We start from the raw sequence: 18,909 nt of genomic DNA, 5'->3' as shown, positions 1-18,909 counted from the left end.
AGTAGGCCCAGCTCCAGCCTGCAGTAGGCCCAGCTCCAGCCTGCAGTAGAACCAGCTCCAGCCTGCAGTATGCCCAGCTCCAGTCTGCATTAGAACCAGCTCCAGCCTGCAGTAGGCCCAGCTCCAGCCTGCAGTAGGCCCAGCTTTAGCCTTTAGTATGCCCAGCTCCAGCCTGCAATAGGCCCAGCTCCAGCCTGCAGTAGGCCCAGCTCCAGCCTGCAGTAGGCCCAGCTCCAGCCTGCAATAAACCCAGCTCCAGCCTGCAGGAGGCCCAGCTCCAGCCTGCAGTAGGTCTCACTGTCCCAACCTGCAGTAGACCCAGCTCCAGCCTGCAGTACGCCCAGCTCCAGTCTGCAGTAGGCCCATCTCCAGTCTGCAGTAGAACCAGCTCCAGCCTGCAGTATGCCCAGCTCCAGCCTGCAATAGGCCCAGCTCCAGCCTGCAGTAGGCCCAGCTCCAGTCTGCAGTAGGCCCAGCTCCAGTCTGCAGTAGGCCCAGCTCCAGTCTGCAGTAGGCCTCACCATCCCAACCTGCAGTAGGTCCAGCTCCAGCCTGCAGTAGGCCTAGCTCCAGCCTGCAGTAGGCCCAGCTCCAGTCTGCAGTAGGCCCAGCTCCAGTCTACAGTAGGCCTCACCGTCCCAACCTGCAGTAGGTCCAGCTCCAGTCTGCAGTAGGCCCAGCTCCAGTCTACAGTAGGCCTCACCGTCCCAACCTGCAGTAGGTCCAGCTCCAGTCTGCAGTAGGCCCAGCTCCAGCCTGCAGTAGGCCCAGCTACAGCCTGCAGTAGGCCCAGCTACAGCCTGTTTGGACGGGTGAGGCATGGGCCACCTCAGTCCTCTGTTTGTTTTTTTGGACACAAGATGTCCCATTACAGGGAAAATAAAGCTTCAGTAGGATCACTACTGTTATCCCAACCTCCTCGTCTCCTTTGTATGTCCAATAGGGTTCAATATCAGGGTTTAAACCGGATGACTTGACAAAACATACTCCCAGCAGTAGCACACAATGTACTAAGCAAGCTGCATGTGGTGTAGACAGCTCATTGGATAAAGGGTGTATGGGTATTGGTGTAGGCAGCTCATTGGATAAAGGGTGTATGGGTATTGGTGTAGGCAGCTCATTGGATAAAGGGTGTATGGGTATTGGTGTAGGCAGCTCATTGGATAAAGGGTGTATGGGTATTGGTGTAGGCAGCTCATTGGATAAAGGGTGTATGGGTATTGGTGTAGGCAGCTCATTGGATAAAGGGTGTATGGGTATTGGTGTAGGCAGCTCATTGGATAAAGGGTGTATGGGTATTGGTGTAGGCAGCTCATTGGATAAAGGGTGTATTGGTATTTCCCTGTTAAGGCATCAAAGGCCTTCTGGGAACCAGTCAAATGTGGTTCATATAAGAGCTGTTTCTGGTTGCCATGGTTAATCTCAAGCAACAATTCACTTCTCAAAGATTAGTATATGTTAGTCACTGTTTCACTGTTGCATCCTGGTTGCTGTTAAGTTATTGCGTTTGTGTTGTAGCACAAAGTAGCAGTCTGGTAATCTGGCTATATAAAACAGCAACAGCTCAGGGCTTCTGTTGAAGAAGATAACAGCTTGTGTTGGAAACAATATTGATTACTTCTTCACGATGCATCCTTGTATAGTGACCAACAAACCCATCCACCGGTTGATGTTTAGTTGGCCATTCATTACCATTCACTGCAGACCTGGCTTCAAATGCTATTTGAAACCATTTAAAATACCTTGCCTGGTACAATGGAACCAATAGAATAGTCGCAATAGTGCAGACTAGTAACCCTGTCCATCAGGGGACTCCAGACAGACTAGTAACCCTGTCCATCAGGGGACTCCAGACAGACTAGTAACCCTGTCCATCAGGGGACTCCAGACAGACTAGTAACCCTGTCCATCAGGGGACTCCAGACAGACTAGTAACCCTGTCCATCAGGGGACTCCAGACAGACTAGTAACCCTGTCCATCAGGGGACTCCAGACAGACTAGTAACCCTGTCCATCAGGGGACTCCAGACAGACTAGTAACCCTGTCCATCAGGGGACTCCAGACAGACTAGTAACCCTGTCCATCAGGGGACTCCAGACAGACTAGTAACCCCTGTCCATCAGGGGACTCCAGACAGACTAGTAACCCTGTCCATCAGGGGACTCCAAACAGACTAGTAACCCTGTCCATCAGGGGACTCCAGACAGACTAGTAACCCTGTCCATCAGGGGACTCCAGACAGACTAGTAACCCTGTCCATCAGGGGACTCCAGACAGACTAGTAACCCTGTCCATCAGGGGACTCCAGACAGACTAGTAGAAAAAACACTTAGTGTTTTTAAAGATTTCAAATACTATTTCAACCCAGGTCTGATTCACAGGCAGTGATCACAGCTGTAAGGAATCATCAACAAATTGTCATAAACCCTCTGAGGCATTGCGATGCGATCTGATTTGGCTAACCACGTTAATATGTTTGGTTGTGCTTCCCTCCAAACGCTAATATCTTCCAGCTTGTCGCTTACATAACAATACATAAGCCTTGACAGTGATTAGACTATAGCAGAGCCATGCATGGAATGACAGTATGGGTCTCTGGGCTGTAACTCCATTATGTGTATTATTAGATATAAAGACTTTATGTAACAGAACCTTTCTTCTTTAAGGTTGCAGCCCCTATCATCACCAAGACTATCTCTGACCTTTTTTCACCTGTCTCTCTTCCCTGGGGAGGTTCCCATTGCTTGGAAGACAGCCACGGTTCATCTTTTATTTAAAGGGGGCAGATCAAGCTGATCCTAACTGTTATAGGCCTATTTCGATTTTGCCCTGTTTTATAAAAAATGCTGGAAAAACTTGACTGGCTTTCTTGATGTCTATAGTATTCTGTCTGGTATACAATCTGGTTTCTGCTCAGGTTATGGATGTGTCACTGCAACCTTAAAGGTCCTAAATTATATCACCATTACCCTTGATTCTGAGCAATGTGCTGCTATTTTTATTGACTTGGCCAAAGCTTTTGATGCGGTTGACCATTCCATTATTGTGGGCCGGCTAAGGAGTATCGGTGTCTCTGAGGGGTCTTTGATCTGGTTTGCTAACTACCTCTCTCAAAGAGTGCAGTGTATAAAGTCAGAACATCTGCTATCTCAGCCACTGCCTGTCACCAAGGGAGTACCCCAAGGTTTGATCCTAGGCCCCACGCTCTTCTCAATTTATTCTAGTGGTTTGAATGTTTAGTTCAAGGATCTCCCAGCAGCCTAAAAGACATTGGTATGATTACTGGTACATCTTTGTTGTTTGTTGTTATGGAAATCAGGGGAGTGTGTACTGCGTTCCTTATTGTTGGTCTGTGTCATATAGTTCTGTGTTTGTTGTTATGCTATGTGTGTGTGTGTGTGTGTGTGTGTGTGCAGGCCTGTGTTCGCGTGTGTGACTGAGTTCATGTGTGTGACTTAGCATGCATAGTCCTCTCTCTCTATCTGAGCTGTCTCTCTCCCTCAGACGTAGCGAGCCCGTCTCCAGACCTCACTTTCTGTTCTGTTCTACAGACGCAGTGAGCCCGTCTCCAGACCACACTCGTGGCACTCCACCAAACTAGGCGAGGGCCAGCCAGACCCAAGCATGGTGCAGATATCCCAGGGCACCATAGACCCTCCCTGGCATCACACATTCAACTCCAGGTTAGTCAATCAATCAATCAATCAAGTGATAAATCAATCAATTAAGTAATCAATAAATCAAATATATTTCTAAAGCCATTTTTTTTAAACAGGTGTCACAAAGTACTTTTACAGTTTTGTAGCGATGCAGGGGTGAACACAGGACCAGGTTTATCAATTTTTTATCAATTTTTCTATCAATTTTACAATACACACATTTTCTATAGGATTGAGGTCAGGGCTTTGTGATTGCCACTCGAATACCTTGCCTCTGTTGTCCTTAAGCCATTTTGCCACAACTTTGGAAGTATGCTTGGGGTCATTGTCCGTTTGGAAGACCCATTTGCGACCAAGCAAACTTCAGGTGTCTTGAGATGTTGCTTCAATATATCCACATAATTTTCCTCTCTCATGATGCCATCTATTTTGTGAAGTGCACCAGTCCCTCCTGCAGCAAAGCACCCTCACAACATGATGCTGCCACCCCCGTGCTTCACAGTTGGAATGGTGTTATTCGGCTTGCAAGCCTCCCTCTTTTTCCTCCAAACATAATGATGGTCATTATAGCCAAACAGTTCTATTTTTGTTTCATCAGACCAGAGGACATTTCTCCAAAAAGTATGATCTTTGTCCTCATGTGCAGTTGCAAACCGTAGTCTGGCTTTTTTATGGAGGTTTTGGAGTAGTGGCTTCTTCCTTGCTGAGCAGCCTTTCAGGTTATGTCGATATAGGACTCGTTTTACTGTGGATATAGATACTTTTGTACCTGTTTCCTCCAGCATCTTCACAGGGTCCTTTGCTGTTGCTCTGGGATTGATTTGCACTTTTCGCACCAAAGAACGCGTCTCCTTCCCGAGCGGTATGACGGCTGCGTGGTCCCATGGTGTTTACACTTGCGTACTATTGTTTGAACAGATAAACGTGGTACCTTCAGGCATTTGGAAATTGCTGGAAATTGCAAGGATGAACCAGACTTGTGGAGGTATACCATTTTTTTCTGAGGTCTTGGCTGATTTCTTTTGATTTTCCATGATGTCAAGCAAAGAGGCACTGAGTTTGAAGGTAGGCCTCGAAATACTTCCACAGGTACACCTCCAATTGACTCAAATGAAGTCAATTAGCCTATCAGAAGATTCTAAAGCCATGACATCATTTCCTGGAATTTTCCAAGCTGTTTAAAGGCACAGTCAACTTAGTGTATGTAAACTTCTGACCCACTGGAATTGTGATACAGTGAATTATAAGTGAAATAATTTGTCTGTAAACAATTGTTGTAAAAATGACTTGTGCCATGAACAAAGTAGATGTCCTAACCGACTTGTGCCATGAACAAAGTAGATGTCCTGACCGACTTGTGCCATGAACAAAGTAGATGTCCTAACCGACTTGTGCCATGAACAAAGTAGATGTCCTAACCGACTTGTGCCATGAACAAAGTAGATGTCCTGACCGACTTGTGCCATGAACAAAGTAGATGTCCTGACCGACTTGTGCCATGAACAAAGTAGATGTCCTAACCGACTTGTGCCATGAACAAAGTAGATGTCCTAACCGACTTGTGCCATGAACAAAGTAGATGTCCTGACCGACTTGTGCCATGAACAAAGTAGATGTCCTGACCGACTTGTGCCATGAACAAAGTAGATGTCCTAACCGACTTGTGCCATGAACAAAGTAGATGTCCTAACCGACTTGTGCCATGAACAAAGTAGATGTCCTGACCGACTTGTGCCATGAACAAAGTAGATGTCCTGACCGACTTGTGCCATGAACAAAGTAGATGTCCTGACCGACTTGTGCCATGAACAAAGTAGATGTCCTGACCGACTTGTGCCATGAACAAAGTAGATGTCCTGACCGACTTGTGCCATGAACAAAGTAGATGTCCTGACCGACTTGTGCCATGAACAAAGTAGATGTCCTGACCGACTTGTGCACACACACACTTGGTAAACAATACATTTGTGGAGTGGTTGTAAAACGAGTTTTAATGACTCCAACCTAAGTGGATGTAAACGAGTTTTAATGACTCCAACCTAAGTGGATGTAAACGAGTTTTAATGACTCCAACCTAAGTGGATGTAAACTTCCCACTTCAACTGTACAATGCTGTGCGTGATGACGTAGTAAAAATAAAAATACATTTTAAATTCTCATGTACCTAATAAAAAATAAAAGTTAAATGGCTTTACATCGCATTTTCAAATCTATTAATAGTTTTCTCACAAAACAATTTGCGTTATTTAGCCGAGTGTGCCCACTTCAGTATTGGACCCTCCGTTCTAGATACTGTATCTGTGCGCTATTGGAGCTCACGTATAGCCTACATGACCAGATTATTAGGGACGAAATTTGCGAGATAATTTTTTATTTGTCAAACGGCAGCCAAGCATCGATGATTGAGTCAATGTGGAGGTTATATACAGAGTATTACGGTACAGAGTCAATGTGGAGGCTATATACAGAGTATTACGGTACAGAGTCAATGTGGAGGCTATATACAGGGTTTTACAGTAAAGAGTCAATGTGGAGACTATATACAGGGTATTACGGTACAGAGTCAATGTGGAGGCTATATACAGGGTATTACGGTACAGAGTCAATGTGGAGGCTATATACAAGGGGTACCGGTACAGAGTCAATGTGGGGGCTATATACAGGGGGTACCGGTACAGAGTCAATGTGGAGGCTATATACAGGGTTTTACGGTACAGAGTCAATGTGGAGGCTATATACAGGGTATTACGGTACAGAGTCAATGTGGAGGCTATATACAGGGTTTTACGGTACAGAGTCAATGTGGAGGCTATATACAGGGTGTACCTGTACAGAGTCAATGTGGAGGCTATATACAGGGTGTACCGGTACAGAGTCAATGTGGAGGCTATATACAGGGGGTACCGGTACAGAGTCAATGTGGAGGCTATATACAGGGTGTTACGGTACAGAGTCAATGTGGAGTCTATATACAGGGTGTTACGGTACAGAGTCAATGTGGAGGCTATATCCCCACTGTCAAACATGGTGGTGGCAGCATCATGGTTTGGGCCTGCTTTTCTTCAGCAGGGACAGGGAAGATGGTTAAAATTGATGGGAAGATGGATGGAGCCAAATACAGGACCATTCTGGAAGAAAACCTGATGGAGTCTGCAAAAGACCTGAGACTGGGACGGAGATTTGTCTTCCAACAAGACAATGATCCAAAACATAAAGCAAAATCTACAATGGAATGGTTCAAAAATAAACATATCCAGGTGTTAGAATGGCCAAGTCAAAGTCCAGACCTGAATCCAATCGAGAATCTGTGGAAAGAACTGAAAACTGCTGTTCACAAATGCTCTCCATCCAACCTCACTGAGCTCGAGCTGTTTTGCAAGGAGGAATGGGAAGCGACTTACAGCTGTAATCGCAGCAAAAAGTGGCGCTACAAAGTATTAACTTAAGGGGGCTGAATAATTTTGCACGCCCAATTTTTCAGTTTTTGATTTGTTAAAAAAGTTTGAAATATCCAAAAAATGTCGTTCCACTTCATGAGTGTGTCCCACTTGTTGTTGATTCTTCACAAAAAAATACAGTTTTATATCTTTATGTTTGAATACTTTTGCAAGGCACTGTACAGGGTGTTATGGTACAGAGTCAATGTGGAGGCTATATACAGGGTATTACGGTACAGAGTCAATGTGGAGGCTATATACAGGGTGTTATGGTACAGAGTCAATGTGGAGGCTATATACAGGGGGTACCGGTACAGAGTCAATGTGGAGGCTATATACAGGGGGTACCGGTACAGAGTCAATGTGGAGGCTATATACAGGGTGTTACGGTACAGAGTCAATGTGGAGGCTATATACAGGGTGTTATGGTACAGAGTCAATGTGGAGGCTATATACAGGGGGTACCGGTACAGAGTCAATGTGGAGGCTATATACAGGGGGTACCGGTACAGAGTCAATGTGGAGACTATATACAGGGTGTTACGGTACAGAGTCAATGTGGAGGCTATGTACAGGGTGTTATGGTACAGAGTCAATGTGGAGGTTATATACAGGGTATTACGGTACAGAGTCAATGTGGAGGCTATATACAGGGTGTTATGGTACAGAGTCAATGTGGAGGCTATATACAGGGGGTACCGGTACAGAGTCAATGTGGAGGCTATATACAGGGGGTACCGGTACAGAGTCAATGTGGAGGCTATATACAGGGTGTTACGGTACAGAGTCAATGTGGAGGCTATATACAGGGTGTTATGGTACAGAGTCAATGTGGAGGCTATATACAGGGGGTACCGGTACAGAGTCAATGTGGAGGCTATATACAGGGGGTACCGGTACAGAGTCAATGTGGAGGCTATATACAGGGGGTACCGGTACAGAGTCAATGTGGAGGCTATATACAGGGTGTTACGGTACAGAGTCAATGTGGAGGCTATATACAGGGTGTTATGGTACAGAGTCAATGTGGAGGCTATATACAGGGGGTACCGGTACAGAGTCAATGTGGAGGCTATATACAGGGGGTACCGGTACAGAGTCAATGTGGAGACTATATACAGGGTGTTACGGTACAGAGTCAATGTGGAGGCTATATACAGGGTGTTACGGTACAGAGTCAATGTGGAGGCTATATACAGGGTGTTATGGTACAGAGTCAATGTGGAGCCTATATACAGGGTGTTACGGTACAGAGTCAATGTGGAGGCTATATACAGGGTGTTATGGTACAGAGTCAATGTGGAGGCTATATACAGGGTGTTACGGTACAGAGTCAATGTGGAGCCTATATACAGGGTGTTACGGTACAGAGTCAATGTGGAGGCTATATACAGGGGGTACCGGTACAGAGTCAATGTGGAGGCTATATACAGGGGGTACCGGTACAGAGTCAATGTGGAGACTATATACAGGGTGTTACGGTACAGAGTCAATGTGGAGGCTATGTACAGGGTGTTATGGTACAGAGTCAATGTGGAGGTTATATACAGGGTATTACGGTACAGAGTCAATGTGGAGGCTATATACAGGGTGTTATGGTACAGAGTCAATGTGGAGGCTATATACAGGGGGTACCGGTACAGAGTCAATGTGGAGGCTATATACAGGGGGTACCGGTACAGAGTCAATGTGGAGGCTATATACAGGGTGTTACGGTACAGAGTCAATGTGGAGGCTATATACAGGGTGTTATGGTACAGAGTCAATGTGGAGGCTATATACAGGGGTACCGGTACAGAGTCAATGTGGAGGCTATATACAGGGGGTACCGGTACAGAGTCAATGTGGAGGCTATATACAGGGGTACCGGTACAGAGTCAATGTGGAGGCTATATACAGGGTGTTACGGTACAGAGTCAATGTGGAGGCTATATACAGGGTGTTATGGTACAGAGTCAATGTGGAGGCTATATACAGGGGGTACCGGTACAGAGTCAATGTGGAGGCTATATACAGGGGGTACCGGTACAGAGTCAATGTGGAGACTATATACAGGGTGTTACGGTACAGAGTCAATGTGGAGGCTATATACAGGGTGTTACGGTACAGAGTCAATGTGGAGGCTATATACAGGGTGTTATGGTACAGAGTCAATGTGGAGCCTATATACAGGGTGTTACGGTACAGAGTCAATGTGGAGGCTATATACAGGGTGTTATGGTACAGAGTCAATGTGGAGGCTATATACAGGGTGTTACGGTACAGAGTCAATGTGGAGGCTATATACAGGGTGTTATGGTACAGAGTCAATGTGGAGGCACACACACATACATAAAGAGAGGGGAGGTGGGTATTGACGTCATCTTTCAACTACAGAGGGACATTCCTGATGACATTCTTGGCTCGTTGAGAGAGAGAGAGAGAGAGAGAGAGAGAGAGAGAGAGAGAGAGAGAGAGAGAGAGAGAGAGAGAGAGAGAGAGAGAGAGAGAGAGAGAGAGAGAGAGAGAGAGAGAGAGAGAGAGAGAGAGAGAGAGAGAGAGAGAGAGAGAGAGAGAGAGAGAGAGAGAGAGAGAGAGAGAGAGAGAGAGAGAGAGAGAGAGAGAAGGGTAATGCAACTGTGTTGCTCATGGATGAGGGAACGTTGCTATGAGAGCGATTGTGCTGATCCCAGAGCTGTGACGTCTTCATTACCACTGCAGAAATACCAACCAACACTGGGCCTCCACCATCCCCCAACACACAGACATGCAGGCTACACACAGACATGTAGACTACACACACAGACATGTAGACTACACACAGACATGCAGGCTACACACAGACATGCAGGCTACACACAGACATGCAGGCTACACACAGACATGCAGACTACACACAGACATGCAGACTACACACACAGACATGCAGACTACACACAGACATGTAGACTACATGCAGACTACACACACACACATGCAGACTACACACAGACATGCAGACTACACACAGACATGTAGACTACACACAGACATGTAGACTACACACAGACATGCAGACTACACACACACATGCAGACTACACACACAGACATGTAGACTACACACAGACATGTAGACTACACACAGACATGCAGACTACACACAGACATGCAGACTACACACAGACATGCAGACTACACACACACATGCAGACTACACACAGACATGTAGACTACACACAGACATGCAGACTACACACACACATGCAGACTACACACACACACATGCAGACTACACACACACACATGCAGACTACACACAGACATGCAGACTACACACAGACATGTAGACTACACACAGACATGTAGACTACACACAGACATGCAGACTACACACACACATGCAGACTACACACAGACATGCAGACTACACACAGACATGTAGACTACACACAGACATGCAGACTACACACAGACATGTAGACTACACACAGACATGTAGACTACACACAGACATGCAGACTACACACACACATGCAGACTACACACACAGACATGTAGACTACACACAGACATGTAGACTACACACAGACATGCAGACTACACACAGACATGCAGACTACACACAGACATGTAGACTACACACAGACATGTAGACTACACACAGACATGCAGACTACACACACACATGCAGACTACACACACAGACATGTAGACTACACACAGACATGTAGACTACACACAGACATGCAGACTACACACAGACATGCAGACTACACACAGACATGCAGACTACACACAGACATGCAGACTACACACAGACATGCAGACTACACACAGACATGCAGACTACACACAGACATGCAGACTACACACAGACATGTAGACTACACACAGACATGCAGACTACACACAGACATGTAGACTACACACACACATGCAGACTACACACACAGACATGTAGACTACACACAGACATGCAGACTACACACAGACATGCAGACTACACACAGACATGCAGACTACACACAGACATGTAGACTACACACAGACATGCAGACTACATACAGACAGACAGTGACCTGGCTCTAGCCAGGAGTAGTGTACTATGTAGGGAATATGGCCCTGGTCAGTAGTAGTGTACTATGTAGGGAATATGGCCCTGGTCAATAGTAGTGCACTATGTAGGGAATATGGCCCTGGTCAATAGTAGTGTACTATGTAGGGAATATGGCCCTGGTCAGTAGGAGTGTACTATGTAGGGAATATGGCCCTGGTCAGTAGTAGTGTACTATGTAGGGAATATGGGCCTTGGTCAGTAGTAGTGTACTATGTAGGGAATATGGCCCTGGTCAGTAGTAGTGTTCTATGCAGGCAGCTCTTTGGTTACGAGTCTATTGCTGTCTATCTCTAAATTATTTTAATTGTAACTCTCTCTCTCTCTTTCCATCTCTCTCCTCTTCCACAGTGCGTCCACTACAGACCTGTCAGGTTACGACCCAGGTTACCTGAGGAAGAGTCCAGACCAGTACAGTTCTAGAGGAAGTATGGAGAGCCTTGGGGAGCACCACGGCCACCCAGCCTACAGGTGCTGCTCTTGTTAATAGGGCCTTTTTTATCCTCAATCATTTTCAATATGTGTAATGCTGTCTGTCTCCGGTGTCTCAGCCTGCTACTTTTATTATGTAATCAAATCATTCAATCAAGTAAAGGATCAAATAACTCCTCTCCTCTCCTCTCCCCTCCTCTCCCCTCCCCTCCCCTCCTCTCCTCTCCTCTCCTCTCCTCTCCCCTCCTCTCCCCTCCCCTCCCCTCCCCTCCTCTCCCCTCCTCTCCCCTCCCCTCCTCTCCCCTCCTCTCCTCTCCTCTCCTCTCCTCTCTCCTCTCCCCTCCTCTCCCCTCCCCTCCTCTCCCCTCCTCTCCCTCCCCTCCCCTCCTCTCCTCTCCTCTCCTCTCCTCTCCTCTCCTCTCCTCTCCTCTCCTCTCCTCTCCTCTCCTCTCCTCTCCTCTCCTCTCCTCTCCTCCCCTCTCCCCTCCCCTCCTCTCCTCTCCTCTCCTCTCCCCCTCCCCTCCCCTCCCCTCCCCTCCCCTCTCCTCTCCTCTCCTCTCCTCTCCTCTCCTCTCCCCTCCCCTCCTCTCCCCTCCCCTCCTCTCCTCTCCTCTCCTCTCCTCTCTACAGTTCTTCCTGCCACCAGCTGTCTGCCTCCAAGTCCTCCAACAGCATGGACCACCTTCACAGCAAAAGGGACTCAGCCTACTCCTCCTTCTCTACCAGCTCTAGTATCCCAGAGTACCTAGCGGCCGCTCCGACCTTTAGTAAGGAGAGGTCATACTCCATGGAGACAGTTCCACAGAGGGGTGGGGTTAGCGGAGGAGGGGGAGGGGCCGTGGCGGAGGGCATGCAGCATGCTGACATCCGATACATCCGTACGGTCTACGACCCCCAGCAGGGAGGTGCCCAAGAGCACGAGGTCAGCTCCGCTGCGTTGCTACGCAACCACGAGGCCGGCAGGGCGGGTTCTCATAGTGGGGGCAAGGCCTCCTGTCACCGCGGCAGTAGTAGCTGTAGTAACAGCAGTGGCGGAAGCAACGGTGGTGCTAACCATGGTAATAACCCCAAACGACACAGCGTTGGACCAATCTGGGGTCAGTCTCAATCCGCCAGCCGCAGTTCCTATGAAAGCCTGAAGGGGGTGCCGGCTCCTCCCATGCGGAGTGACAGCTACGCGGCGATCAGGCACCACGAGAGGCCCAATTCCTGGTCCAGCCTGGAGCAGACTCGCTCCCTCAGGGCTCTCCACAAGGGGTCCACCTCCTCCTGGTACCACTCCTCTGGCTCCGTGGCCTCCGGCTCGGGGAAGTGCTCTTACGGGGCCGAGGGCCAGCTCCACACCGTCATAGAGAAGAGTCCTGAGAGCAGGTATTTATTCTATTGTATCCATTGGCTTCTGCGTGAGTCAGGAGCTGTGCTTTTGTACCTGACGTTAGTGCTCTGTCTACATGTAGATATCACTGATAGGAACTGTCAACTGTGGGACCTTATATAGACAGGTGTGTGCCTTTCCAAATCATGTCCAATCAATTGAATTTACCACAGATGGACTCCAGTCAAGTTGTAGAAACATCTCAAGGATGATCATTGGAAACAGGATGCACCTGAGCTCCATTTCCAGTCTCATAGCAAAGGGTCTGAATACTAATGTCAATAAGTATTTGCTGTTTTCCATTTTCTTTAATAGATTTGCCAACATTTTTAAAACCTGTTTTCGCTTTGTTGTTATGGGGTATTGTGTGTAGATTGATGAGGGGAAAATAATTGAATCAATTTTAGAATAAGGCTGTAACGTAACAAAATGGGGAATACGTCAGGGGTCTGATTACTTTCCCGAATAGCACTGTACTTTGTATCCCTCATTTACTGAAGTTTTTCCATTATTTTGTCAGTTACCTGTTCTGTTGTTGCTGTACGTTGTCTTTGTTCCAGTTTCTCCTGTTCTGTTGTTGCTGTACGTTGTCTTTGTTCCAGTTTCTCCTGTTCTGTTGTTGCTGTACGTTGTCTTTGTTCCAGTTTCTCCTGTTCTGTTGTTGCTGTACGTTGTCTTTGTTCCAGTTTCTCCTGTTCTGTTGTTGCTGTACGTTGTGTTGTAAAGGTTCTTCCTCTTCTTCTTCTTCTTCTTCTTCTTCTTCTTCTAGCCCCACCATCAAGCCCAAACAGGGCGTGGGTCAAGTCCCCCAGCCCCCTCAGCCCCAGAATACATCTGGCCGCCTCATGTCGCCTCAGGGCATCTACCCCGTGCCCCCTCCGGAGACCCACTATGCACAGATGCCCACCAGCAGCCCCAGCCCCAGCAGTGTGTACCCAGGCCTGGCCAGGGAGAGCAGTCTGAGCAGACAGAGAGAGCTCCAGGGGTTAGGGGTGGGGGTCAGTGTGGATACAGGGATCGAGGTATCTGTAGAGAACGGATACCAAAGCAACACTTTCAACTCTTATGTCACCCGTTCCAACCAGCCTCAGCATCATGACTTAGCTCCGCCTCCAACCAAACAGCCAGCCCAGCCTGTTAACAGAGGGGGTGACAGAGGACATGAGGAGACCCAAACCAAACTGGATCTCTCCGGGTCTCATTTGAAGGGGGAGGGACAAACCGTCTCCCGAAGGCAGAGCCAGCAGGGTCATGGACAGGGTCAGGTGTACAGACCCTCCTCAGCCCAGTCCGTAGGCCAGGAGAGGAGGGACCCATACACTCCAGTCCAGCCGCGGAGAGAGAGGCTACCCAGGTATTCCCAGGGCTCAGAGAGTTACACTGAGAAGCATCAGGTCAGACACACTGAACACAGCCATCCAGACCCTCAGCCTCCCACTACCATGCCCACTAAGATATCCAAGGTCCACGTTCCTCAGCGGATCAGGACTAGCAGTACCCCAGCCAAAGGGCCTGATCATCGGGTCAACAACCAGAGGTCCAGGTCCCCCATCCGGCACTACAGCGACCCCAGTCCACCCCATCACCAGAAGAACCAGAGGGGACCAGAGCACCCCCTGACCCGGCTAGAGAATGCCCTAGCGGAGGTTCAGCGTTGTGCCAGTCCAGAGAGCTCCACTAGGAGTCGGAGCAGCCACCAGAGGAACCCGTCTGTCCTGGAGAAGGTAAACCGGTTTGAGCGCCACGAGCAGAGGAAGCAGAGGAGTCAAAGCATCAATGCCACCCACACCAACCTGGGACCCTCCTCCTCCTCCCGTCCAACTCAGCCCCAGCCTCAGCCCAAGCACCATGAGAGGGCCATGAGCTATGGTACTGGAATGGATGACCTGCGTAACATGCTGGAGAGAAGCAGCAGCCCCAGCAGCACCTGCAGAACACTGAGCTCCACCTCTAGCGCACATCATGGGAAAACTACGGTGGCCCACAAGGGTCATCATTACGCAGAGCAGCAGAGGCCAGGAAGTTATGACCACGCCAAGCCCCAGACCTCCAGGGACCCCCACCACCAGCCTAACCCCATGGACCCTAACCCTGGCTCGGCCCTACAGAGGAGCAGGAGCACCTTCCAACTGGGGAGCCAGGAGGAGAACGGCCATGACAGGGACAGGTAACTGCTCTACTGTACCTAATGTGAATTATATCTGTTCAGTTTATTGTAGTTAGAATCATTTCCACAGGTCTAAGTCCTGGCACATGTTAATGTGCGTAGCTAATAAAAGTGATTGTGATTCTGGCAGAGAGTTCCATTGGAGGGATGACCTGCAGGACCTACTGGGGACCATCCAGGACACGTCTTTTAACCGGGCCTACAGGGACAGTATCAAGGACGCCCAGTCCAAGGTGCTCCGATCCACCTCCTTCAGACGCAGGGAACTGGGAATCAGCTCCAGCTCTAACCAGAGCTCCAACAACCCCCCTCCTGGTGTCAACAACAACCCCCCTCCTGTAGTCAACAACAACCCCCCTCCTGGTGTCAACAACAACCCCCCTCCTGTCCCCGCTAAGCACTTATCCTTGGAGCGGAAGGCAGTGGCCCCCAAGACCGGTCCCAAATCCTCCATTGTCACCACCACTGTCCCAGCCTCCGCCCCAGCCACTCCCCTGTCCCCTCACACCCCCAAAGAGAGGCACACGATCACGACCCCAGACCCAGTCCCAGCCCCAACCACCTCTCCCTCCCCTCACACCCCCAAAGAGAGGCACGTTGTCACCCCCAAGCCCGAGAGGTTCAGCCCCCAGAGCTCCCCGGTGTCCCAGCCTTGGGCCCACCAGTCCCGGCCCGAATCGGTGGGCGTAAGAGGCTCACCATGGAGCAGAAGAAGAGATCGTACTCTGAGCCAGAGAGCATGCACGAGGTAGGTGAACGTATCCAGGATGCCGCCATCTTGGATCAAAGTACTTAAAGGTAGACTCAGCGAGGTGGCATTGCAACAAACCGCCGATATTGAGATGAGCCCAATCACAGATGATCTGTGCACGGACGTGCTTTACACTGCTACAGTGTGGTTCTAGTCTCAGGCTTTTAACGCTCGTAGTTGTTGTGGAAATCCACCCACTATGCGTTTACTTCATGTATGCAACGTCATCTTGCTACCTTTACTGCCCTCCATTCAGGGGGGGGGGGGCTGCACTGACTCTGTGCCTCTCTTCTAGGTGGGGTTAGAGTCTGACCCGAGGAGGAGTGCCCAGCACCAGCAGATCCTGTTCCAAGGCACAGAGACCAGCGTGGCAGACCGCAGGAGGATGTTTGAGGTGGCAACCAGTCGCAGCCTGAGCTCCAGCTCCCAGGCTCCTCAGGCCCTCCAGGGCTCCCGGGCTGGTCTAGCCGTCTCCCGGCCGGAGCTCTGGCAGCTGCAGCAGGATGCCCTGGCCGACTACATGGAGAGGAAGAGAGGCTGGAGGACAGACAGGGACAGGGACAGGTCCGAGGAGAGACTGCATCGTCACCGGCCCCACAGTGCCTACCTCCAGCCCTTCACAGACACCCAGAGTGTCTCTTCCACCTCCACCACCAGCCTAGCCTCTCTCCAGGATCTGTTTGGCCCAGAAAGGAGCCTGTCTGGTGAGGAAAGGCTCTGCTCCACCCTGCCTCCTGGTCTGCAGCTCCAGGACAGTATCTACCCAGGCAGGGTGACCACACCACACATCCATGCCCAGGCCCCCACCTCAGTCTCCACCTCCCACCAACACCCCACTGGATTTGGATCCAACAGGCCTCTGGAGGGAGTCCCAGCCAAGGCCTACGAGGCTTTCCGGAGCCAGCGAGGCGATGTGGCCTTTGAAAGAACGGCTCCAGCCAGCAGCTCTGGGAAGTCCGCCTCAGCGGAGGATCTTCTAGAACACTCTGAGGAGAGGCCTGCACCACAGCACTTCAGATCCCACTCCTCGCCCTCTGTAGAGAGGCTCAACCAGGTACACTCTCTGCCTTTTAGATTTTATTTGAATGAAATGCTACTCTGTTACAAGACTAAAATAGAAGCACCACGCAATTCAGTTCCATAATAAACAGCTGACTTTAGGTCTAGTTTTATCTGTATATCTCAGGTATATTAACTAGCCTGGTCCCAGATCTCTTTGTGCTTATGGGGGTAGATATTGCAGACAGAATGTAGCTTCGGTCAATGTAATTGTCGGCATCATTTCCTATCCCCCATATATGTTTTTACAAATATATATATATATAAACTCAGCAAAAAAAGAAACGTCCTCTCACTGTCAACTGCGTTTATTTTCAGCGAACTTAACATGTGTAAATATTTGTATAAACATAAGATTCAACAACTGAGACATAAACTGAACAAGTTCCACAGACATGTGATTAACAGAAATGGAATAATGTGTTCCTGAACAAGGTGGGGTCAAAATCAAAAGTAACAGTCAGTATCTGGTGTGGCCACCAGCTGCATTAAGTACTGCAGTGCATCTCCTCCTCATGGACTGCACCAGATTTGCCAGTACTTGCTGTGAGATGTTACTCCACTCTTCCACCATGGCACCTGCAAGTTCCCGGACATTTCTGGGGGGAATGGCCCTAGGCCGCACCCTCCGATCCAACAGGTCCCAGACGTGCTCAATGGAATTGAGATCCAGGCTCTTCGCTGGCCATGGCACAACACTGACATTCCTGTCTTGCAGGAACTCAGGCGCAGAATGAGCAGTATGGCTGGTAGCATTGTCATGCTGGAGGGTCATATCAGGATGAGCCTGCAGCAAGGGTACCACATGAGGGAGGAGGATGTCTTCCCTGTAATGCACAGCGTTGAGATTGCCTGCAATGACAACAAGCTCAGTCCGATGATGCTGTGACACACCGCCCCAGACCATGACTGACCCTCCACCTCCAAATCGATCCCGCTCCAGAGTACAGGCCTCGGTGTAACGCTCATTCCTTCAACGATAAAGGCGAATCCGACCATAAGTTTCAGTCACCGATGACTGCTCCAATAAGCCCCATATTCACAGCCGCGGGAAGATGTTGGTGGGTGGAGGCGCTAAAATGTTTAGCATGCGCTACAGACGCTCTATAGGTCCGTTTAGCATGCGCTACAGACGCTCTATAGGTCCGCTAATACAGGACTAGTAAAGGGTTAGTACTACTCTAATACAGGACTAGTAAAGGGTTAGTACTACTCTAATACAGGACTAGTAAAGGGTTAGTACTACTCTAATACAGGACTAGTAAAGGGTTAGTACTACTCTAATACAGGACTAGTAAAGGGTTAGTACTACTCTAATACAGGACTAGTAAAGGGTTAGTACTACTCTAATACAGGACTAGTAAAGGGTTAGTACTACTCTAATACAGGACTAGTAAAGGGTTAGTACTACTCTAATACAGGACTAGTAAAGGGTTAGTACTACTCTAATACAGGACTAGTAAAGGGTTAGTACTACTCTAATACAGGACTAGTAAAGGGTTAGTACTACTCTAATACAGGACTAGTAAAGGGTTAGTACTACTCTAATACAGGACTAGTAAAGGGTTAGTACTACTCTAATACAGGACTAGTAAAGGGTTAGTACTACTCTAATACAGGACTAGTAAAGGGTTAGGGTTAGTACTACTCTAATACAGGACTAGTAAAGGGTTAGGGTTAGTACTAATCTAATACAGGACTAGTAAAGGGTTAGGGTTAGTACTACTCTAATACAGGACTAGTAAAGGGTTGGTACTACTCTAATACAGGACTAGTAAAGGGTTAGTACTACTCTAATACAGGACTAGTAAAGGGTTAGTACTACTCTAATACAGGACTAGTAAAGGGTTAGGGTTAATACTACTCTAATACAGGACTAGTAAAGGGTTAGTACTACTCTAATACAGGACTAGTAAAGGGTTAGGGTTAGTACTACTCTAATACATGACTAGTA

At 48.6% G+C, this 18,909-nt stretch overlaps 1 protein-coding gene across 1 annotated transcript in view; it reads left to right on the top strand.

The window, feature by feature from the left end:
* Positions 1-18,909, top strand: part of LOC115134336 (protein Shroom3-like) — a 198,188-nt gene that overhangs the window by 120,836 nt on the left and 58,443 nt on the right. Inside the window, 7 exon segments of the mRNA XM_065017194.1 lie at positions 3,553-3,684; positions 11,523-11,642; positions 12,234-12,974; positions 13,748-15,145; positions 15,276-15,783; positions 15,786-15,893; positions 16,192-16,950. Coding sequence (XP_064873266.1) covers positions 3,553-3,684; positions 11,523-11,642; positions 12,234-12,974; positions 13,748-15,145; positions 15,276-15,783; positions 15,786-15,893; positions 16,192-16,950 — 3,766 coding nt within the window.

Source organism: Oncorhynchus nerka, linkage group LG4, assembly GCF_034236695.1.
Source record: "Oncorhynchus nerka isolate Pitt River linkage group LG4, Oner_Uvic_2.0, whole genome shotgun sequence".
Classification (NCBI taxonomy): Eukaryota; Metazoa; Chordata; class Actinopteri; order Salmoniformes; family Salmonidae; genus Oncorhynchus; species Oncorhynchus nerka.
The sequence above is the reverse complement of the archived record's forward strand: the minus strand, read 5'-3'. Positions and strand labels throughout refer to the sequence as shown.